This window comes from Amia ocellicauda, chromosome 17 (genome assembly GCF_036373705.1).
Source record: "Amia ocellicauda isolate fAmiCal2 chromosome 17, fAmiCal2.hap1, whole genome shotgun sequence".
Lineage (NCBI taxonomy): Eukaryota > Metazoa > Chordata > Actinopteri > Amiiformes > Amiidae > Amia > Amia ocellicauda.
In genome coordinates, this window is record NC_089866.1 from 12979576 (window position 1) to 13005369 (window position 25794).

At 40.2% G+C, this 25794-nt stretch overlaps 1 protein-coding gene across 1 annotated transcript in view; it reads left to right on the top strand.

The window, feature by feature from the left end:
* Positions 1-25794, top strand: part of cacna1ha (calcium channel, voltage-dependent, T type, alpha 1H subunit a) — a 100043-nt gene that overhangs the window by 20005 nt on the left and 54244 nt on the right. The window contains exons 5-8 of the mRNA XM_066690199.1: positions 2791-3103; positions 8517-8609; positions 9337-10144; positions 14495-14889. Of these exons, the coding sequence (XP_066546296.1) occupies positions 2791-3103; positions 8517-8609; positions 9337-10144; positions 14495-14889 (1609 nt within the window). The remainder of the gene's footprint in view (positions 1-2790; positions 3104-8516; positions 8610-9336; positions 10145-14494; positions 14890-25794) is intronic.

Below are 25794 nucleotides of genomic sequence, written 5' to 3' on the forward strand. Positions count from 1 at the left end.
TGACTAGGCCATTCCAAGACATTTCAATGTTTCCCCATTAACCACTCAAGTGTTGCTTTAGCAGTATGCCTAGGGTCATTGTCCTGCTGGAAGGTGAACCTCTGTCCCAGTCTCAAATCTCTGGAAGACTGAAACAGGTTTCCCTAAAAAATGTCCCTGTATTTAGCACCATCCATCATTCCTTCAATTCTAACCAGTTTCCCAGTCCCTGCCGGCAGGTTTGTTGTGGTGCCATATTCTTTCCATTTTATAATAATGGATTTAATGGTGCTTCGTGGGATGTTCAAAGTTTTGGATATTTTTTTATCACCCAATCCTGATCTTTGCTTCTCCACAACTTTGTCCCTGACCTGTTTGGAGAGCTCCTTGGTCTTTATGGTGCCAGTTGCTTGGTGGTGCCCCTTGCTCAGTGGTGTTGCAGACTCGGGGGCCTTTCAGAACAGGTGTATATATACTGACACCGTGACACTTAGATTGCACACAGGTGGACTTCATTTAACTAATTATGTGACTTTTGAAGGTAATTGGTTGCACCAGATCTTATTTAGGGGCTTCTTAGCAAAGGGGGTGAAGGCACCACTTTTCCGTTTTTTATTTTTTAGAATTTTTCTTAAAGTTATTTTTTTTCATTTCACTTCACCAATTTGGACTATTTTGTGTATATCCATTACATGAAATCCAAATAAAAATCCAAATCCACAAAATAGGAAAAACGCCAAGGGGGATGAATACTTTTGCAAGGCACTGTATTATCTGCTCAGATTCAGCCAAATGCTTCAAAACTCATTGGATGGCACTTCACAGTGCAGATGGACAATGACCTGAAGCATACTGCGAAAGCAACCCAAGACGAGGCGAAGAAGTGGAATGTTCTGCAATGGCCAAGTCAATCACCGGACCTGAATCCAACTGAGCATGCATTTCACTTGCTAAAGGAAAAACTGAAGACAAAATGACCCAAGAACAAGCAGGAACTAAAGACAGCTGCAGCACAGGCCTGGCAGGTCTGCATCATCAGGCATCAAATCCATTGTGGTGTCGTACAGAGTCAAGATTATGACAATTGTGTCACTGTCCAAATATTCATGGACCTAACTGTATGTATCTTTTGATGTTTTTTTCTTTTGATTTGATGTTAAAATAAAAGTTCCCTGTGGCATTTAATAAAGCTGGTTGAACTTTGTTAAGTTATGAACTTCTGATCATAACTGTCTGTATTAAGTATACCAACATGTATAAGCAATGCTTCTGATCTGCAGTGGACTCATTCTGTACATGGTGAGGTTTCTCCAGTCCAACATGGCTCCCACAAATCTTTATGAAGGCGAAGTGAAATCTCACACAATTATATGTCTACTGCAGAAGAACATTCTTTGTACTTCTATTCCTGGGCATCGCTGTTCTCTGCTTCTAGTCTCTACAGAACCGTTCTACTACAAAAGCTGGCATAACAATTATCTATTTGCAGAAGCAAGTACAAAGTGTCCTTCAAATGCTTACAGCAAGATCAGTAATGTACCAAACCAAGAAGAAAGACATTACTCGCAATATCCAAACCAAGTCTAGTCTTTTGATCTATTCACTCCAAAAAGGACTCTTGTTTGTTTATCTCCAATACTTTCAATGCAATTATGTGCTGAAATTAATTCCATTTTGTGTAGCATGCAACGTGTTCAAAAAAGTACAGAAGGTGATCTTCATGAATTCATTTTTAAACAGCTCATGATTCATAAATTGTGTAGATGAAGGCGGAAAGTTAAAGTCTGGTTACAGGGCCACTCTTTTCAAGGTATTGTTTGCAACACATTATTTTCAACTAAATAGAGGTATAAAAAGTAGGAGAGAAGAAATCATTGCATTTCCTTTGCTGTGAAAATCACTCTGTCTAATACATTGAAATAACAAAATCTCCTTTTGTCATCTACTACTTTAGAGCCTGAAAGCAATTTCTATGACTTGACAAACATAACAAGTCAATCTTGTTTGTTCTATCAAATGGGAACATTCAGTAACATTCAGTATGCCTGCAAGGGACAATTTGTCAGTTTCGATTATTTTAAAATGGCCTTCATACTGATTTTATATATATATATATATATATATATATATATATATATATATATATAAATTAATTCAGTATGATTATATTAGATTTTTGCAGCAAGTTAGATGAGAATTTCTTGGTTACACTACTTTTCTGAACAGAATCAGAATTATAACCTACCCAACAATTTTCAAATTCTAATTGGAATACGTTTTTGCGATTTGACTCTCCTATCTCATACAGGCCATATTACATATTTATTGTGAATGACAAGGTGGGTCAATTGTGTGGTTTGATTTTAGTCTGATAACAGCTTTATGAAACATTAACCTTGGTCACAGTTGGTTATTGTACAGGAATATGAATTGATAAACCTTCTGTTTTCCCGTGACTGCATTGCAAAAAAAAAATTAAAATACTTATGTACAGGAAATGTAAGCCTGCACCAAATCAAAACTTTCACCCACCTCTCTGATTCCCCCTCCGATCCCAATTCCAATACTCCATGGTGGCTTTTTGTGTAACAGGATTTATCCTTCGGCCTGATGCAAATCCTTCATCAAGTGCTGTAATGATAATTTGCAGTCAGCAGGGTGGGTGGACTGCTTCCTTGTGCAAATTGCTGCCTTATTAAGCAGTGCTTCCAAATAGGTTATCCTTACAGACACTCCTCTTAGGTGTCTGCTGGTGTTGTGTTAAAGACATGTAAGTGATTCCAGTACATTTCTGTTTAATTTTATTCGCAGGGTTTACAATTTGTCCTTAAGCCCTTACTATAAGCAAGAGGAAGGGGAAGACAACCCCTTCATCTGCTCCACCATCAGAGACAATGGCATGCTTCGCTGCAACAACATTCCCCGACTCAAAGAGAACGGCGTGGAGTGCTTCCTCAGCATGGACTTTGAAGGCCACGCCCCCTATGGCCTTGACCTGGCCACCAAGAACGGGTGCGTCAACTGGAACCAATATTACAACGTATGCAAGACTGGGGAACTCAACCCGCACAAAGGGGCTATTAACTTTGATAATATTGGATATGCCTGGATTGCTATTTTTCAGGTAGGTCTGTTTCCTTTTTCTGGCCCTGTGTTATTAGCTTTGATTAATTTGTTTCATCAGACAACCTATATTTGTCAGAGGAATTCAACTTTAGCTTGAGTGTATCTACACACACCAAATTAAATATATATATATATATATATATATATATATATATATATATATATATATATACACTCACCTAAAGGATTATTAGGAACACCTGTTCAATTTCTCATTAATGCAATTATCTAACCAACCAATCACATGGCAGTTGCTTCAATGCATTTAGGGGTGTGGTCCTGGTCAAGACAATCTCCTGAACTCCAAACTGAATGTCTGAATGGGAAAGAAAGGTGACTTAAGCAATTTTGAGCGTGGCATGGTTGTTGGTGCCAGACGGGCCGGTCTGAGTATTTCACAATCTGCTCAGTTACTGGGATTTTCACGCACAACCATTTCTAGGGTTTACAAAGAATGGTGTGAAAAAGGAAAAACATCCAGTATGCGGCAGTCCTGTGGGCGAAAATGCCTTGTTGATGCTAGAGGTCAGAGGAGAATGGGCCGACTGATTCAAGCTGATAGAAGAGCAACTTTGAATGAAATAACCACTCGTTACAACCGAGGTATGCAGCAAAGCATTTGTGAAGCCACAACACGTACAACCTTGAGGCGGATGGGCTACAACAGCAGAAGACCCCACCGGGTACCACTCATCTCCACTACAAATAGGAAAAAGAGGCTACAATTTGCACAAGCTCACCAAAATTGGACAGTTGAAGACTGGAAAAATGTTGCCTGGTCTGATGAGTCTGGATTTCTGTTGAGACATTCAGATGGTAGAGTCAGAATTTGGCGTAAACAGAATGAGAACATGGATCCATCATGCCTTGTTACCACTGTGCAGGCTGGTGGTGGTGGTGTAATGGTGTGGGGGATGTTTTCTTGGCACACTTTAGGCCCCTTAGTGCCAATTGGGCATCGTTTAAATGCCACGGCCTACCTGAGCATTGTTTCTGACCATGTCCATCCCTTTATGACCACCATGTACCCATCCTCTGATGGCTACTTCCGGCAGGATAATGCACCATGTCACAAAGGTCGAATCATTTCAAATTGGTTTCTTGAACATGACAATGAGTTCACTGTACTAAACTGGCCCCCACAGTCACCAGATCTCAACCCAATAGGGCATCTTTGGGATGTGGTGGAACGGGAGCTTCGTGCCCTGGATGTGCATCCCACAAATCTCCATCAACTGCAAGATGCAATCCTATCAATGCTTTCAGCACCTTGTTGAATCAATGCCACGTAGAATTAAGGCAGTTCTGAAGGCGAAAGGGGGTCAAACACAGTATTAGTATGGTGTTCCTAATAATCCTTTAGGTGAGTGTATGTTGATGTAGCAATTGATTCTGAGAAATTAATGAGAAATTGAAAGTTTTTTGTTTGCACATAAATGTTACATTTGTACCCCAAAATGACTGTTTGACTTGTGGATGGTCTAGGTGCACCTTCCTGACTTCCACTGTAAAACCCTTTCAATGTGTTGAATACTTCTAGCCTGGCTGAGTGGAGTTATAATAGTGTGATTTCTGCACCGGCCGCTGTGGAGCTGTTGATGGATGCAGCGTGGTGTCAGGGCTCTGTCAGGGAGAAACATGGCAAGTTCCTTGTGTTTGCTAATATAGAGAACTCCCTGAAAGCTTTCTGCCAGCATACAAGTGTGTGGATAGTGCATCTGGGAGCAGACAGTTTGCTTTAGATTTATGTAAGTTATTAGACTTGAAGTTTACATGGCACTGCCCTGCATCCCTTTTAACAGCATTCTTAATTTACCCCATACATATCAAGTGTCTATCTGGCAAAGCAGGTAAAAATATAAATTATGTTAGTTACTCTGAGTTGTTAAGTGATTCTGAGTCCAGCAGATCTACAGCAGCTAGAGGTCAACTATATGGATGTTGGATACATTTTCTCTTTTTGCGGCATTTTAATTCACTCACTTAATGAGCTGAAATCAATTCATCACTTGCTAAGAATGAACACAATGAAGATATTAAATGTGCCTTATGAAATTGCATATCAGATTGAGGCTTTCTCCAGCAAATGTGCAAGAAACTAGGTGCAATGAATCATTTTGACACATCATAAGCCAACGGGAGAGATGCAATGCGGGGAAGTCAAATCCGGTGAATTTGTAGTATTTCTGCTATCCATGATGATATGACACAACACATCCAGAAGTCCTTCAATGTAGGACAATGTTAGAATTCTACTATATTTATATGAGAATTACGCTATACATATAATGATGTCTGTGAAAAGTGAAAAGTTCAAAATTGAAAGCTTTATCCTACCCTTTATTGCAGCAACCACATCCAAACATTCCTTGCATTGTGCGTTTCTCTATCCTTTTATGTGGTTTTTTTCAGGCTTTGTCCTATGAACTGTCTCCTGTACATCACTGGATATAGGGAATAACTATTTTTGTTGCAATCACTATTGCATTCCTCTCTTTTACAGTCATTTCTTACACAAACTCCACTCAACATAAAGACCACACATTCATGTTTGTCCTTAAACCATATCCGATGATTGAACTGCTTTTATTTGAATAAAAGTTAATTGGATTTTTAATTCTAACAATGTATATTCATTGTGAACTATAAAGTGGAAATTGTGGGCTATGTTAGATTGAAATGATCAGTCTTTTATTTGGATGATTTTTTTTTTCTTCTTCTTTTTGCATTTATTGCCCTTTTCAGTTCCTCTAAGCCAGGGCCACCTCTGAATCATAGCAGACAGTGCCGTCATGTCGTTTTAATATGTATGGCCACACTTCTGGAACAGGGTTGTGCAAGAGGAGACTTTACATTAAAGGGCAACGGATTGAATAAGCAATGAAACTGAATTACACTCTCACTAAATTAGACCGCACTCCTCAGAGGTTGAGGCTATCAGAGTAATGTGTGGGGGTGGGGATGGGGGGAGCCTGGCGTTATCTCCTTGAGTCCTGCAGATTAATGGCAGGGACACAGTCACCGGTAATGCATCCTGTGCGACTTCAGCCATCAGCCCACAGAGGGAGGCTGGGGGATCCTTCAGGTTTCCATTAACAGCAGCACTAATATGATTGGAGTTAAGTGTAGCTGCCGCATTGGCCTGGATCATAGCAATCTGTAATTACATTTCTGACAGCAGGTTGAGGGAATTACTAATGACACCTGGAACCTTGCCGTTTTTTTGTTGTTGTTGTGTTTTTGGCTCAGTTGCAAATAGAGCAATAGATCCACTGAAACAGTATTGTCAATGATCATGTGTTGTGTATGCCGAGTGACACAACGCCAAAATACATCACCTGCGATAACCTTGCATGCTGCTGTTTAGCTTTTGTTAGTAAAAAAAAAAAAATGGTTTAATTGATTATAAATGTATCTGCCGACTGTGAACAAGATTAATCACGCACTCATGTAATGAGATATGATGTGCATGGGGTAAGTTGGGACTGCTAAGTGTAATAACAAGGTGTCTCCACACTTATCAGATTGGAGTGCTTTTTGATTAGGTTAGGGTAATGTTGATTGACCTTATGACATTGTCTGAAGGAGCACTTAACTGTAATCCGAACAACCCACCTCCATTGATTTTTCAACCCAGAATACCTCATATGTATTATATAAATCAGCAATGCAAAAACTGGAAAAACAGTTCTACATACGGAATCCCACTTGAATTAGATTGAATTACCTAAAGCAATACAATTCAAAATAGATTTTGAAGCACAGCACTGTCTGATTCTGATGTCACGATTTAGATAGTGTGAATCCCTCAGTGGTATAATGAGCCATGTACCAGTATAGACTGACCTACTTTACCATTTGAGGGTGGTGTTAAGCTATTCCACTTTTTTATCTTATCATCTAAAACACAGAACATGGAATCACCAATTGCTAATCAGCTCACCCCACTACTGTAACCTTTTGCAGGAATATAGGACACTTTGAACAGAACACAAAGAGGAAAATTAAAATCCCGTTGTCTAGACATTTGAGCCATTACAGTAGGATGTGGATGGATATTTCACAATTTTTACTTTATTTGCATTCTCAAATGTGGAGTTAAAATGATTCTGGAGTTTTCTTTTATTTTTTGCTTGGCCAATGCAATATCTACAGGAGCTTGTAGCTAATAAGACCTGTCACAGCTCAAACTGAAACATACCCATATCATTCTGAAACATAAACTGTAAGGCCATCCCCTTCTCACACTGCAAGCTGATCAAATTGCCCAGATTTGAAACCGTGATCTCTGGACTATAAGGTCAAACCAGTTCCTTGGGCAGAGGCCTTTTACTGGTGGAGCCCTCAGGTGCCACCTTCCAGCAGTTTCAATGTAACATGATGCTATTACTTTAGTATTTAGGGCAAATACATGAAAATAGAGTGTATGATGTAGTTAGTTACAAGGTTTCCTAGGTGAAGGGTGCTGATCAGGTGTATTTGGAGTTATGGACATTGATTGGAAGGTGTATTGGTGTGAGGGAGCGTTGATTGGAGGGTTTCTGGGGTTATGCACAGTGATTGGGTGTGTGACAGGGCTTTATCTGCTACAGTGGCCTAAGCCTGATGAACGTTCAGAGGGGGGGCAAGTGTTCCTCGGAGGAAGCTGCCAATCATTGTAATTGAATCTTCCAGCCATTTCCCAGGCACAGCCCAGGCACCACATAAGCCTTGCTTCAAAATAAATCATATTTGTGCAGAATGAAGAATAAAATGCATTTCCTGGCTGATTAGATGCAATAATTGAATTCAGTATTGTGTTTGGAGAAAAATAAAATATCCAGTGCAATATAAATGTATCATGCCCTTTCTGTGGTCAGTCCATGGCTCTGTTTATATGCTGTATAAATTAAACATTGCATATCAAAAGACAGAGAGAAAGAGATTCCGGGACAAAAGCACTTGAGGACAGGCTGTCCGTCAAGCGTGCTTTTAAACTGCTTGGAATTACAGTGCTAAACAACTGAAATTATGCATTAAAAATCCTACTAAGGAGCTGCTGAAACCCTCTTGTCAATTCAAGGTTTGTCTTTTAGATTCGCTAGTCTGATAACGATAAAAAAGCAAAACATAAAAAGAACCTGAAATGCCTTGTCGTTCTTAAAATTGTTCAGAAAAAAAAAAAAAACAGATTCATTTGAACCCTGAGATGCCAGCTGTCTATCTGTGCCAGGCAGGATGCCGCCGAATCTGAGTTCTGACCACTGGCAGCTCTTTGTCAAACAGCTGCTGATGGGAATACGCTGTTATGAATCACCAGTGCTCTTCAGAGATAGCAGAATGAGAAAGAACAGAAAAGGTTTAGAAAAAATTGCTTTTATAGCACTCTGACTTTCCTTTAACCTCTCTTTCTTGTTGCTTCTCTTCTGCAGGTGATAACTTTGGAAGGATGGGTGGACATCATGTATTATGTTATGGATGCTCATTCCTTTTACAATTTTATATATTTTATATTGCTTATAATAGTAAGTATTCCCTTTCTGGAAGTGTTAACAAGCTGGGCGTTCGTATTTGAAAGCCTTTCTTATTAATCATGATCGCAATAAAGTCATAAAATGAATGCCTGTTCTATGAGTGTTATCTTGGGAGGATTTTAAACTGCATAATATAAATTATTGTACCAAGATTAATGGTGTTCTGTATTATAAAGACCAACTAAAAGAAAGATGAGCTATAATGAGTTATGCACAGTAGAGCAAAAAATACTTAGTAAATGCTAAATACCCTTCACTGTTTCGAGGGATAGAAATCCCAGTTGTATACGGGAGCCCACATCACAGTCTCAGAAGGATAGTGTTAAGCATGGTGGGCCAAATAACCTTATTTTGTAAGAAACAGCTCCACTACGGAGAAGGAGCACGATGAGTCACAGTCAAATCACAATTGCATTCTCATCTCGTGAGGAACGTTATATATATGCAAATATACATAGAGTGGTTTAACACAAAACATGAAGGAAAATTGATTACAATCCATACAATTGATAACATACAGTTATAATACAACAGTTTTTAAACTGTTTTTATTAAGTTTACTTTAAGTGTTTTAAAAATCATGTTCTTTTTATATTGTTTATCTTATGAAGAACTCTGGGATGCCTTGGCATGAAAGGCACAATATAAAACAATGCTGTTTGATTTTAATTATACCTTTATGAAAGGATTATGACAAGATTCTGCCCTGATTTCTTAGGTCGGCTCCTTCTTTATGATTAACCTGTGCCTGGTTGTGATCGCAACCCAGTTCTCGGAGACAAAACAGAGGGAGAATCAGCTGATGCAGGAGCAGCGTGCCCGCTACCTGTCCAACGACAGCACCCTGGCTAGCTTCTCAGAGCCGGGCAGCTGCTACGAGGAGCTGCTCAAGTACATCAGCCACCTGTACCGCAAGGTGAAGCGCAGGGTGGCACGGCTCTACAGCACCTGGCAGAACAAGAGGCGGAAGAAAGTCAACCCAAACGGCTTGGGTGGGGCAGGTGGTGTGAATGGGCACAGCCGGCGGCGGCGCAACAAGCGACGCATCCGCTCCATCCACCACCTCATCCACCACCACCACCATCACCACCACCACCACTATCACATCAGCAACGGCAGCCCCTGCGGCAGCCGGGGAGCCTCGGAAATCTGCGACGTCCTGGAGATGAAGACCGTGAAAGCAGGCAACCAGTTGATGCTGCAGCCCCCATCCCCCAACCTGCAGAGCTCCTCATCTGGCACAGAGTCAGTCCACAGCATCTACCACGCCGACTGTCATTTCCAGGGGCCCCAGGTCAGGCGCAAGTCTTCCAGTATGGCCGGGAACATGCGGCTGATTGGTGGTCTCAATGGGGGCATGAACTACCCCACCATCGTCCCCTCTATGGCCTGCAGCCGAAACAGCACGACCCCCAAGAACAAGGGCAAGAAGAGCAGCTCTCACCCTGCGAGCCTCAGCCGAGGATCAGGCAACCTCAGCATTCCTGACCCTTATGGGAAGCTGCACCAGCTCGTTGGGGAACACGGTAAGGATCACCCATCCTGCACTCTTTCAACAATACAGTGGCTGCATAGCTGGTGCAGTCTGACCCCCAGCTTTAAACTGCCAGCACAGCCACATCTCTGAGAGCCCAGATAACTCGCCAAGCTGAACACTGTTCCCTCAATGTACTATTGTAAATTTTTTTCAGTATTTGTAACTGGTAGTTTATTTTTAACCATCTCAGCTCAACACTGTAACTTTGCTGAACACGGGATGGCTGTGGGCAGCTAATATATCCTTTGAAATGTGTGCTGTTGAGTCTCCAGTTTCTTCTGCAAGACCACAGTACAAACAACATACTTATAACATCTTGGGGAGATGATAGCACTGATAGCACTGTGGATCTCATTGTTCTAAAATCAGATAAAACCCTGACCGAATCACAACCCCGGCTTCATTTGGCCAACTTCTGTGCATGACTGTGGGCAATCCTGACCATGGTTGGTTATAATTCAGCCCTGATTCGAACCAGCACTGTCTGGGCTACTACGCTCAACATGCTGTTCTTGAAAGTGTAGGGCATGTCGTTGTGTCAGGCTCCGACTGTTAGACACTCTGCGGCATTTTTAAAACACTGATAGATCATGACAGAAAATCTGTGTGTCACAAATGCCAAGGTGTTCTGTGGGTCAGAATCTCAAACAGGATCCCTATAAGAAGTTTGCTACATTTCACCCTACAGACGTGCCATTGCTCTAACAAGCCCATGTCATTATCTTGAACAGGTTCTGAAACAATCTGAATTACTTTGCTGTAATAACAGCTCCTTCAGGTGCACGCAAGGACATTTTGTTCTTCCTCCTTTTTTAATCACCCCAAGGTTAAGGGGTCGGAGTGAATAGAGCACCAGATAGCCTGCTGTTACGTTTTTTCGGCAGGCTTTTGATGAAGTACCTCATGAATTATTAGCTCATGAATGAATTCATGAATTCATGCATTTATTTAATCTAGACTGAATTATTACAATGCCCTATTTTCAGGTATAACTAGTCAGGCTCTGTCGCGTCTACAGCTTGCACAGAATGCATCTGCGAGGGTCCTGACCACAACAAGTAAGAGGTCCCATGTCTCTCCAGGGTTGGCTTCACACTACACAGTGTTGGCTTCCGGTCTGTTTTAGCATAGATTTTCTTTTTATATTAACATACAAAGCACTAAATAGAGATACTTACATTTTTTCAGACTGCACATCCACTTTCAAGTTCAGTTCACAGTGGTCGTATGTGCATCCCAATAGAAATACATCAGAAAAGGAGAGGCTGTATTTGGTTATACCGCATAGAGATTGTGTAATTCTCTGCCATCATTTATCAGAGTAACATCATCACTTTCAAAACAGGACTGAAGACACATTAGATAGATTAGCATCTTCAAATTGATTTTGTGTTATATTATGCTTTTGAGGTTAATGCCTGTGGTTGTTTTATGTGATGATTGTTTCACTCAATCTTGTTATATTTTTGTGGATTAATTTAACCTCTTTGACTTTTTATATTAATATTAAATGTAAAGTCTCTGTTAAAGCACTTTGAGTTGCCTTTGGCATGAATGGCGCAATATAAATAAATAAATAAGAATTAGGGGTTGCTTTACAGACAGATGCAGAACTGGCTTTTCCTACAAAATATACAGTACTGTGCAAATGTTTTAGGCAGGTGTGAAAAAATGCTGTAAAGTAAGAATGCTTTAAAAATAGACATGCTAATAGATTATATTTATCAATTAACTAAATGCAAAGTGAGTGAACAGAAGACAAATCTACATCAAATCCATATTTGGTGTGACTACCTTTTGCATCAATTTTTCTAGGTACACTTGCACACAGTCAGGGATTTTGTAGGCATATAGTCAGGTGTATGATTAAACAATTATACCAAACAGGTGCTAATGATCATCAATTCAATATGTAGGTTGAAACACAATCATTAACTGAAACAGAAACAGCTGTGTAGGAGGAGTAAAACTGGGTGAGGAACAGCCAAACTCAGCGAGGTGACAGAAAATCTGTGTGTCACAAATGCCAAGGTGAGGTTGCTGAAGACAGTTTACTGTCAAAAGTCATACATCATTACAAGACTGAGGACAGCAACAAAACACAAGGTAGTTATACTGCATCAGCAAGGTCTCTCCCAGGCAGACATTTCAAGGCAGACGGGTTTCCAGATGTGCTGTCCAAAGTCTTTTGAAGAAACACAAAGAAACGGGTAACGTTGAGGACCATAGACGCAGTGGTCATTCAAGGAAACTTACTGGAGCAGATGAAAGACACATCATGCTTATTTCCATTTGCAATTGGAAGATGTCCAGCAGTGCCATCAGCTCAGAACTGGCAGAAAACAGTGGCACCCTGGTACACCCATCTACTGTCCGGAGAAGTTTGGTCAGAAGTGGCCTTCATGGAAGACTTGTAGTCAAAAAGCCATACCTCCGACGTGGCAACAAGGCCAAGCGACTCAACTATGCACAAAAACACAGGAACTGGGGTGCAGAAAAATGGCAGCTCTGGACTGTTGAGTCAAAATTTGAAATATTTTTTTTGAAATAAGTTTGTTCGCTGAAGGGCTGGAGAGCGGTACACGAATGAGTGTCTGCAGGCAACAGTGAAGCATGGTGGAGGTTCCTTGCAAGTTTGGGGCTCCATTTCTGAAAATGGAGTTGGAGATTTGGTCAGAATGAATTGTCTCCTTAATGCTGAGAAGTACAGGCAGTTACTTATCCATCATGCAATACCATCAGGGAGGTATTGGGACTTGGCTCCAAATGTATTCTGCAGCATGACAACGACCCCAAAAATACAGCGACAGTCATTAAGAACTATCTTCAGTGTAAAGAAGAACAAGGAGTCCTGGAAGTGATGGCATGGCCCCCACAGAGCCCTGATCTCAACATCATCGAGTCTGTCTGGGATTACACGAAGAGAGAGAAGCAACTGAGGCTGCCTAAATCATTGATAAATATAATCTATTAAAATTTCTATTTTTGAAAGCATTCTTACTTTACAGCATTTTTTCACACCTGCCTAAAACGTTTGCACAGTACTGTATATGTGATCAGAGTTGCATTATGAACTTAGAACTATACAAAAATGCTTAGTGTAAATTGAACATAGACAGTGGATTAATGCATGTGAAGCACAATGCAGTGTGAGACACAGCTTAGGTGCAGATTTCCAGCATGCCTGAATAGCAAACGTGGTGCAGTTAAGAAGGAAACAAAGATGTAGTAGGTAGTGTGAAGTAGTGCTGTGTTGCTGATAAGAGTGAATGTACAGTGTTGTATAGGGAATTAGTACAGAAACAGGATCTTAGTAAAAACATGAGATATTTTGCACAAATCTCTCTTGTATATGTGGTGTTCTCTTATGTCACAATAACAGCGGTTTCATTAAAAAAAAAAAACACCTCAGTACATGCATTCTGTTGAGTAGTTTAAGACTGAAACGTATGACTGAATCAAACCTGTATACAAGTGAAAAGCACTTTTCAGTCACCTAGATTTCCAGTCATTACAGCAAGGCAAACAAGGTCTTCCTATATCATCTACTCGTGGGAAATAAATTAGGCTGACATGGGTGTAAAGTCAGATGTAATAAACAGAGAGGCCCAAGTAGCACAGTAAAACAGTAACATCGCATTCTGCTGTATTGATTCTCCAGTCTGCCTTATTTAAAGGACTTAGCTATTGAGTGAAGGAAGCATATCCTGCCCATTGTCAAAAATACACTGGGACTGACCAGCAAATGGTTCAAAAGCACAGCATCTGCTGACAGTGTTGCATCTAGCACACAGGAACTGTCCAACAGATAGCCACTATCACAGGCCACGGAGTTTACTGGCCTTTACTATTCTCCTCCTAGTCTGCAGGAAGGCATCTTATAGCCTGGATCAAGCTGGCCTTCCTTCTGCTGGCTTTGGCCGGACATTCTCAGGGGACAAGGCACAACTTCCCTGCTCTGCCAGAGGTGTAGATGGGTGGTGTGGTGTTGGCTGGGGATTCCTCATGTGGCTTCTCTGGCACCTGCAACTCTAGACTGCATTGAGCCTCCTGGCAGCGTGGCTGGGCGATTTATTTGACAATGTGCATTTTGGTGTACGTGTGCTTAATCTCATCCCCCTTGAAGCCGCACAGAACCACAGCGTAGGTAGAGATTACTAAACAGCCATTCCAAATTGGGTAATAATTTGGAAAATGGATGAGAGATTCCTGATTCATTTATTGTTCTTTTTAAACCCATCCAGGATTTATGATTGGGTACATACAAGTTTCTGATGTCCAGTGCGTCATCTCTTCTGGCTCTGAAACACTCTTTCTCTGTGTGTGCATCTTATTTCAGGGGTGTGCCGAGGGTCCAGCCGCCTCTCGGGCCTGAGTATACCCTTCCCTGTGGGCAGCTCTGTGCCCAGCCGGCTGTCCTGTGAGCTGGTGAAGTGCCCGTACTGTGCCAGCGCCCTGGAGAAACCCGACCTGGATCTCAGCGACTCTGACAGCGGAGACTCGGACGCCGACGTGGTCTACGAGTTCAACCAGGAGCTGCGGCACGGGGCCGAACACAAGGGCTGCCACCCCAGCCGGCAGCGGAAGCAGAAGGGGAAGAACCGCGTGGTACACTGCTGGAATGTGTTCTGCAACAAACTGAAACGCATCGTAGACAGTAAATATTTTAACCGCGGGATTATGATCGCCATACTGATCAACACTCTGAGCATGGGCATCGAGTACCACGAGCAGGTAAGCACTGCTGCTGTATTCATGTGCATGTGTTTCTCATGGTAAGCCGGTAGCTGCTGAAATCCTAAGCTGTGTGTGGAAAGTTACATTTATGTGGTGTTCTCTTTTATTGCCAGGGCTTCAGTCGTCTTCAATCATCACAAAATAATGTTAGCAGGATTCCCTGGGTGGTTATAAAGGAAGGCTATTACTGTAACTGTCAGTGTAAAGTGAATGCAGTGTTTAGATTATAGATCCAGCTAAAACAAATGAACATCATTTATAATGTATTAATTGAGTGTATTTTAGTTGACTAATTTATATACAATAGTAATCACAGTGTCATCAAATCTGTAGCAACACAGGATGTGAACACATGGGAATGTTTTTTAAAATCAGAGAAGGAACTGTACATAGCTACCTAAAAAGACATCTTTATTTTTTCTGATATCCAATAATATGGTTATTAAATTGTTATTATCAGTTTATGGGTTTCTAAAGAAGCTTGTTTGGAGTTCACTATTCTTATGGCTTTATGTTATTGCTCTTGACAGAACCTCCCAAAGGTTTTCCTGGGTGTGTCTGAGTCTGAGAGCTCTACTGTTCTGTTCTCAGTCTAGATCACCTCTCAGGGCAGGGTTAGTCTCTGCTTTATGGATGGTGGAAATTAAAGTCAAATACATAAGATGTTTCTTTACAAGGGAAAGTCTCTAGTGAGATACAGATAGAGTTAAAGATTCTCTGTTCAAATTAAAGTGCAGTAAAGATGTGTTTTCCCATTGTGTTCTTTTCCATTTTTAACTTTGGCAGATAGGGTTTTTTGATTGAAACATATTTAATTGGATGTGAGAAACAGGATGGGAGGCAACTGGAGCTCGGGAGCAGAAACAACAGCATGATACCGGCAATCGAAAAGGAACGACTGCTCGCACAGGGAAACATGGCGTGTAGGCAGAACGTCACACTCAGTCTAGAAAGAGACAGCGGCGCGAAATGAAAAGCACCAATGAGGGGCACAGCTGCTGGGTTAGCATTTCAAAGCATAGAGCAGCTGCTGTGGAATTGAATCTGTCCCAGCTACACCCAAACCTTAATATTGGGGATGGAATAACTATCTTAAGTATCTTTATATGTGGTGTATTGTATTTCAGTGTGACTGATTTTTAGTCAGTTATGTTTTTCAAGCTGCAGATGGAGCTATCATTACTGACAGGTTGATAAAAAGGCCGGGCTCCTGTACAGCTCCTGAATCCTAAATCTCTTTTCTCCCTGACATAAGGCAGGCAGCGAACCCTTGTTAGTGTGACAGGGGTTGCCTCTTTCGGGAGGTGTGTTCCTTTAACACTGACTATTCTTCTGCTAGTCTTGGATTAGGGAATTGGAGGACATTTCCCCAGTGCCAATGACTATAGAAGCTCACCCTTATAGAAGGAGCCTGGCAGAAGATATTTTAAACAGGGAGGTACCTGTCCCTTTGGTGCTTTGAGTGCTAATAGGAAGACTTTGAAATCTATGCTGTAGTGCACGGGACACCAGTGAAGGGAAGCTAATACTATGGTAATATGTTCATGTTTCCTTGTTTTGGTTAAGATCCTTGCAGCAGCCTTTTGAATTAATTGAAGAGCAGAAATAGCTCCCTTTGTGCTAGATGACAGAATGGCATTACAATAATCCAATCTAGATGTGGCAAATGCGTGTATCAATTTCTCAGTGTCATGTAATGAATGAAATTGTCTTAATTTAGCAATGTTTCAGAGCTGAAAGAAGGAGGATCTCAACACACTCTGAATGTGTGATTCAAACGATATTTAAACTCTTCAAAGCGTATTTTCTCCAGGTTTTATATGTTCTGTTTGCTTTTTCTAATACCTAAGTAATCTAGTTTCTTACAAGTAACTACCCTCCGAATAACTCGACACATAATCCCTAAAAACACTCTCCCCTTGGCTGTAATGTTTGAACATGTATGAGCATGTTAATTTTACACCTGATTTTCTCTTAATTACTAATCTACATAATGAAGATGTGAGGTGGCACACACACTTTCAGGATGCTATTTTAGGTATTTTTGATTTTTGAACATACCAGTTTTAATTTTCTCCTTGTAAAAGAGATTTATCTTGCACAGATTTCTCTATATGGCGCCCTGTACCTGTACGAGTTAAATGTTACCACTGAATGCTAATCAATCACAGCATGCAATCTCTCAGTCATTATTTACAATTCTTGTTGATTTCCCGATTTTAAATGATTATTTGACCTACTCCTGACAAACTCTTCTTAGAAATGTTCCCAGTGATCTGTTGTGTTGATGCCCTGTGTGAAGTAAATGGTGATGACTGTTGAAAAATATTATCATCAGATATCTGATCATATTGTAGTGGTGATAGATCTGGAGGAAAAGGGAGTTTGAGTTAAACCTGGGGTGAGGGTGGTAGGATTCACAAGGTATTGGATTTGGTCTTCTTGTCTTGTTTGGATAATAAAGTGCCTTCAAAACTTTACAAAAAAATCTGTTTAGTAGTAGCACAAGGGCACACTTTAGTATTAACCTTTATTTAAAAAAAATTGTATGGAGATTGGCTGACAGCTTAGCAGACTGGTACAAGGTTACATTTGCAGAAAAATAAATTAGAAATAATAATAATGCTGTGTTTTTCATAATTACTGAATGAATAAATGCAGTCATCTGGAAAATGTGAAAACGGAAATCATTTTAATCTGTCATGCATTTTCAAAGGCTATTTTGCATCCAGCCTATACAATACACGTCTCTTGGGTGAAATCTTTGGCACTGGATTTTCTGGGATGCTACTTTTGGTGCCGTGCCTAATGTCTGCAGGTCACACTGAAAGGCATTTGTTTGTCATTTTTTGAAAAAAAACATTTTGGCTGTTGGCTCTTGGAAGGTGTTACCTCATATTTGTAATCACGCTTGTACTTAATTAGAAATTAATTGAAAATTGGAGCGTCATAAGCCGAGGTTGGATCCATGGATAAATATCATCCTGTTTTTAACAAATTTTAATCAACACCCTGTTGTACAGGGCATCTGTAGGAGTGCCAGGACTCATGAGCTTGACTAGGACACATATTAATAACAGGCAGAAGGTGCAAATTAAACTGCTGCGTGGTGTGTGGAGCAGATTTTCAGGTTTATTATGAAGTGTATCTCCAATGAACCCAAATCCATGTGGTATTGTTGTTTTAATATGTCGAACCTGGAAGCAGCTTTATTGTACCAGTTTCCATGGGAGGTTATTTTGACTTTAAATGTCAAGGCATGTGCACTGCAGAATTAAGCTTGTGAGAATGTGACCAAAATAAAACCCTGCAGGGAAGGATGTGGTAAATCTCATGTATGCATCAATTTCAAGAGCAAAATGGGAAATGCACTTTAAAGCACCAATTTAATACAAAAATATTCATATAAAATCTCAGAGCAATGGGTCAGTTACAATACTGCAGGTTTTCTGACAATTTTTTAGTTGAAAAATCAATTTAAAACAAAATGCAGAGATCCCAAACCCGAGAGCCTTCACAGAACACACGAAAAACAGTCACATTTCTAAAATAAAAACATCTCTGTCAGTTCTGAGCCCTGGAGATCTGAAATACTTAAAATAGATTAGCTGAGACATTATTCATTACTCATGGCATGTTTCTCACCATACTGGCCGTCTAGAGCAATAGCATTTAAACCAGGGGGACCTGGAGGACCCGAATCTTCAGATTTTTGTTCCAACCTCTCTGTTTTTCAATTAATCTAATTATTTTCTCTGAATTTTTAAATTTTCTGTTTATAGATGTGTAACTTGCAATATGTTGTTTACTCAAAATTACCTACAAAACATGGTGGTGCATTCAGTTCATTATTTAATTTCACCAATTAAGGAGCTAAGAGCTGGATTGCAACAAAAATCAGAAGACACTGTAATCCTGCAGAGACCACTGCTTTAAACAAATTAGACCTATTAAACAACCAGACATGAAACACTTACACGTTGCAGCTATATTGTGTATACTCTACACTTTTCTTTAAACAGTTAATGTCAAATACAGTGTCATTCTGCAACTGGTGTCCTGGTATTCTGTGGAAGCTATTTGTCAGCACAAACGGCCTGAGGATTAGTATTTAGCTGTGCATGGCTAATGTTAAAGTGATCCCCCAACCCTTTTTGATTCATTTGCATGACACTGTGAAAAAAATGTGTTCCTGGAGAATAAAGAAAGAATGAAAAAAAATAATTAAGGTGTAACACAATATTATTTAATCAGAGTAAAAACAGCAAACACATGCCATGGAAATAGGGTGATATATTGTTTTATAAAACATAAGGAAACTAACAAATTATTACCCATGGAAAAGGTGGTCTGTGGACTAATATTTATATTATGAGAAGAGTTGAGAACTATTTGGAGAGTAGACACTCCCTTATTACACTCAAGCATATAGAATGTGGTCTAGATGCAATAGACCCATACCTAACATTCAAATCTGTTACAGTTTGTTTTGGAAGCTTTGTTCTCTTAAAATTCCTATTATCTCTTTCTAGCTGTAACTTCTTAAAGACTTCTTTCCCAGTTTTATGTTGACATTTTGCCAGAGAGATATGCTGGTTTTACAGGGTGGGGCCTATCTGGGTTGAGAGCAGTTGGATTTTGGCAGAAACCGTTGGGAAACTGTTTTTCCTAAGTATTTTTGCATGCATTCATTATAGGAGAGAATAAATCAAAATAAAAGAAACAACTATAAACTGAGCCCTGGCCTTTTAATGGCAACAGCAAGCAGAACGTTTTAAAAACAGGATTGTCAAGACATACTGGGAAATTAAAATCTTACTTTCAACTCTATCTTAACTTCAGAACAGCTTCTGTTTTAAGTGTGGCCTGTCCAGCACATCAATCAGTCAAACTCAGCAGAAACAAAAGCACCACCCAGACCTCGGCACACCAATCTCATCCTTGTGTTGTCTCCACTCCCAGTTTAGTACTCCCTCCTCTTTCTCTTCTATTGCCACACTGCGTCAGGCTTGAGTGAATCCCAGTCCACATCAATGCACATTACACTTCATGCTCTATATACATGTCTCAAACTGATACGATTGTCGCAGTCTTCTCCTGACGGGGTACTTGTTAGTCTCCTACACACAAAAGGGTTTTTGTCCTGTTCCTCTGATTTCCATCAAGAAAAAACAGTAAAGCACCATAAAACAAGCAAACAGAAACAGCTCATTTCCAATAATTCTCCATACAGGTGGTCCATCTTATTGCTTTATTACACCATACCAATATGGCAATTTAAAAGCCATTGCTATTTCTTCTGAAATCTTGAAGTGCTGAAAGAATAAAGGCTGTCTTAGAATACTGCTTTCACATTATTTTTCCTTTTTTTTCCTTGCCAAACTTCTCCTCTGAGTTGACTGAAAGGGCATGCTGAGTAAATGGGTTGTATTATTTTCCAGTTCAGTTGCAACATTCTCAGCTCTGGGAGTTGGGAAAAATAAAATAAAATAAGCGTCCGTTCCATACACTGCATTGGATTTCCTAAAATCACCATGGAAACTGCAATGCCCCAGTATTTGGCTACCGCTTTCTTATACTATACAAAAAAATCAGATTGCTCTGCACTTAACACACAAGAAAACCTACCCCAGCGAATAATGTGTTTCTGTCTGAAGGGGGACGGTTCTAGATCAAGTATTTAGCTGTGGGCCTTGCTTTCAGTAGCAGGGTCAACACCAACTTAGTACTAAATGTAAATATTGACTCCATCCAGGGGGATTTACTTCTCACAGTCTTCTAACTCTGATCTTTATAATCTCTGTAATCCTGCTTTCCTGTTCTGTCATGAAATTAGTAAATGTGCCGATTTTAATTACTGTGTAAAAACAAGCTGTTCCTACCTGCAAAATGCCTTCTTCAGTAAAAGCTGAATATAATTAGAGGACTTTAATGTATGGGATCAGCTTTGCTGCAAATTAGGTGTATATGCAGGGGATGACATAAGTGATACGCAGGCCAGCATTGTGAATTTGCATACCGCTGTGAGTGTTCAGCACAAGAGAAGATAATTCTCTTCTGTTGGCTTGTGTATGTATGTGCATATAGGGATACTAACTGGAAATGTGCTATAGAAATACAAAGCATGCCTGTCTGTAAGCCAGAGTTAGCAGTGCACACTCTTGCTGGTGATGGTATCCATTATCATACCCCAAACATATAATTCACAGCAGGCTGTAATCAGTCTTTTTTAAATTGGAGTGTGGGTAGGCCTATTCCTCAGTAATACAACAGGAATACGTCAGTTGTGTATTAACAGGTCTGCGTATTCATTGCAGGGTTGAAGTAACATAAGAACAAAAATCAATAACACTGAGAAAATAATTAAATACAGCTATTATATTTCTGAATGCAGGGACCAGTTCTATGAAATATATGTGTACTGCCAGATTAGGGGTTATTTCTGTCCTGAGGCAATCATTTGAATCCATAGGATCCTCACAGGTGAAAGTCTTTATGCAATTGTCACTTGTCCAACAGTTTTAACAGAAAGTAAAGAAGGCCATGTGTTTATACTAAAGTTTCTCTGCAGTGTGATCAGATGTAGCACTTTTTAAAGCTGTGCTGTGGCTGTGCTTACCAATGTGGCACTCTTCTTGTTGTTCAGGTAAAATGGTTTCTTGTATAATTTTTTTAATTGGCAGCATGTTGTGGCTGTGCTTTCGGCTGGAGGGGAAGTTTAGTTTGAGTTGCAATCCCGTTGTTTTTCAGCGCGCTTGACTGAAAACGCCGCCTGTCTCCAGATTAGCAGATCAAATGAGGTTCTTCTGATTTCACTGCAGCAAAGGCAACATTTCTCCCAGGGAACACTGGAGTGCTGGGAAGCACAATTCAATATTTGCCTTTTCTTCTGTCTTCCTTTGAGAGACTGTGCACAGTAGTCTTTACCTGGCTCCTCTGGGGAAAAGCTGCTTAGAAGTTTAAAAAAAGAAGACGACAGCCTGGCAGCGACAAACCCGGAAGGAATTTATAATAAGATGACAAAATCCAAACGTAATTCTTTCCAGGGTATCCCAGAATTTCAGGAGATTGTTTTCTTCTCAGCAGGTTCAGTCTCATGTTTATCATGTATGATTGCAGAAAGCAGAGCTCTGGAAATAGTCTGTGAAATAGTTTTTGAAGATGTTTATATGTAAGTCACACTAATTCTTCGATTTTTGGAAGCAACTCCATTTTAATGGAACCTCTAGCCAACAGTATTGTGGTTAGCCTCCCTCCAGCAGAAATATATCGTAGCAGTGCACACTGTATTATATTGGCCTATTAACTGGTTGTTTTTTGTAGTGATCTTACATTTTGGATCCAAACACGATACCACATCATGTGAAGTGTAACGCAGTGTTTAAAGAAAGTAGCAGTAGTAGTAGAAAAAAATTAATGTCCTGCTCACATTCCTGACCTCGGTACCAGAGAACACCTTTGGGATGAACTGGAAGAGCAGAATGGGAAGAGATTAATGTGTTTCGCCATTCTAGAAACTGCACAGTGGGAGGAATATCACACAATTCCTGCCCCTATCTCATTACACAACTATAGCAGTTTTTAAGGCCATGGCTTTTGTATTTTGTCTGTTGTCCCAGTCCTTTTGGTGATATATCACAATATTAGTCTTCCTAATTTGGAAATATGTCATATAGTTGTGCAGAATTATGAAAAGGAGCTTGTGTCTTGACATAATTATTTCTTCTTTGTTTGATATTTTTGATGTGTCCATTTTGCAAAGTGGAAATCTAACACAAGGGCTTATGTGTAATGAAGTGAGACCTGGCCTATTGATTGCTACCCTACTCTTTGTGTACAAATACATTGTGCTTGCTGAAGAATTTCCACCAGCATATTATCCTTGTTTTACAGCTGATCAATAGAATAACGTGATTAATGAAGCATGAAATGGGCTTGTTAATTTAAATGTGGCATTGAACTTCTTCAGACAAACACTGTACAGTAATGCCAGAATACAGAATATATGGATGAGCATGTTATACACTGGAAATGCATTTTTATTGTGTCTGTAGCACATGGAAATCACTTTGTAGTATCTTCAGTGTGCTTTGTTAATGTGATCTCAGAGTTTGTTTTCTGTATGTGATTTATTTAATGTGAAACACTATCGCAGCCCTGGTCAGAGGTTTATATGCTGACAATTGTTCTCCGATCAAGGTTTTCCAGAGCCTAGTGACTGCTGTGTTTAATAATGATGAATGTGTTGCCATGTAAACTCCTCAAGCAGGGCCTGCTGAGTTTAAATCTCTCCTGTCTCCATTCAAGCCACAGTGACTGAGCTCTGCACGGGCCACCGGTGCCGCTCAGACTACCCCACAGAGGAAATGGACAGCTGTGCGTTTTGTACTGGACATCTCGACCACAATTTGGTCAAAATGCTTTGTAAATCTCTCAGAGCAAACCTAATTAATGGACATCTGACCAGTATGTCCTTTGAAAACATACTTAACTTTCCATGTATTAACATTAGGAAGTGCTTGTTTGCCATTTCAAGTTCTGGAGCTTAAGACTGCAATACAGCACACAAAAATGGCATAATCGAAAGACTAGTGAGGTAATAGTGTTTTCTGCTCATATTTACATCAGGAAATACTTTCTAGTTGTCCCTGATGCTAATTAACCATGTAAACATTCATGTCCTTCTCTCCTGTTCACCATTATTTAAAACTGTCAGGGCTGTTCAGACTGCAACTTATATTTGTCGAGTTCATTTTAATACATCAAACCTGTATGGAGCTCACAAATAGGTAAAAAAAAAAAAACAAACAACACACAGAGCCCATACTGCAGATAGAAGGGGCTTGAATCATCACTTTGTGTATGCCCACGTAACCTTGCGTATACCCATGAAGAATCTGTATATACCCTCCTATAATTCCTATAACGCATTCTGTAATTCGCCTGCCATTCCCCAGTCGACAACCCTCCCCCCAGTCGATTAATTGCCAGCACCCCCCATCAGTTGACAATTTGCCATCACCACCTCGCCTCCTAAATTAGAATATACCCACTACTTCAGTCACCACTACAGCACTGGCATGAATCTCAAATGTGTGACACCTGACTGTGGCCGGGGTGCCCCACAAGATGGGGGGGCGATTAGCTAAGCACTGCTGGGACTAGGTGCTCATCGTGTAAGAGCAACTCCTGTGGCTCCCGACTGGGGCTCTGTGAGCTTTCAGTGTTATCAATGAGAGTTGCAGTTATCCTCCCCACGATGCTCCAGCCCTGCTGTTTGCACTGTAGAGGCTCCGTGTGAAAAGAAGTGGATGGCCTGACAGCCACCCTCCCACGTGCTGCACAGGAGTCAAAGCGCAGAGCCGAGATGAATAACAATTTGCATTACTAAATCCGGAAGGCATGAAACAATATTTACAGATTCCGAACATATAAAAGGAAAAAACATCAATCCTGTGAAACAGAATATTACTTTTTGAACTAAGTATGAAAAAAAAAACAGTATGTGCAAAATTTACTGTAGTATTAATAGTCTGCAATGACGGTACAATAACTGTGCCTACAAGCAGCATTCCCTGTGTTCTCACTATAGATCTGTTGGACAAGGTTCATTATTGTGTGACACCTTGTGTGAAGTTTATCCAATTGATTCAGCTTGCTCTACCGTTATTTTCATGCAGTGCACAATGCTTTCTGGAACATTATACACAAAAAACAACATTAAACCCCAGGGGGGAGATGTAGATATTGTATAAATTACACATAGGCAAGGATTTGCAAATTACATAATAGGAAAACAGTACTGAACGCTAAAGGTAAGACATTAAATATGCTGGACGACTGAAGAGGGTTGAATAACCTGACTCCCAGAGACACTTGTTTAAAACAAACAACAAAATATCTGTGAAGTCTTGTTTTTTAGATGTTTTGTTTGTTCTTTGAAAAATACTCTTTAAAAGTATTATTTTAAGTTCCCAAGTGACCCATTCAGTAAAAGCCTGCAGCCAGAGCATGATAGAGCTGTATATAGTCTATATATAATCCCACAATTCCTTGGCTTGCTGCCCAACAGCACCCCCTGTGGCTTACCGAGTGCCTGGGAGCTCTGCAGTGTTACAGCACGAGCTGCATGAGTCTTCCCTATAATGCTCTGAGCCCTGTTTGTGTTGTGGACTTGCACTGTGATAAGAAGTGGTTGGTTTGACCAGTGGCGTTGCAAGTATTTTCCGGGGGGGAGCTTTCCAATCAGTAGCAATCTTAACCTGAAACACCTCCGATTAAACAAACAATTCAGTAAATAACATCCTACCACAACTGAAAGCAATCTGAGCACATAACAGTTCAATTTGACATTGTAGTCATTTAAAAACTTATTTAGCATCCAGGAGAAATCATCAATAAATCAGACACAAATTTTAAAAAAATCTCTCCTGTCTCCAGTAAAGCCACAGTGACTGAGCTCTGCACAGGTGGCTGGTGCCACTCAGGCTACCCCACAGAGGAAATTATTATTATTATTATTACTATCATTATTTATTTCTTGCCAGACGCCCTTATCCAGGGTGATTTACAAAACATAAGCGCAATACAAAGTGCAAAAATACAGTTCAGTACAAGGCATCAAACATTACAATTTCAGATTTACATAATACAAAGCAATTCAAAGCATAATTCCAAATTTACAAATTCCAATTTACAAGTGAATACAGTAAATGAGGTCTTACATCCTGGATAGTAAAAGCTAAGTGCAGACAAGATGTTAGGTCACAGTCAAGGGCTACGAGAAAGGGAGCAAAGAGAAAATCAAAATAATACGAGTCGGAAATGGACGGCAGTGCGTTTTGTACTGGACATCTCCCACAATTTTGTCAAAATGCTTAATTCTCTCAGAGCAAACCTAAC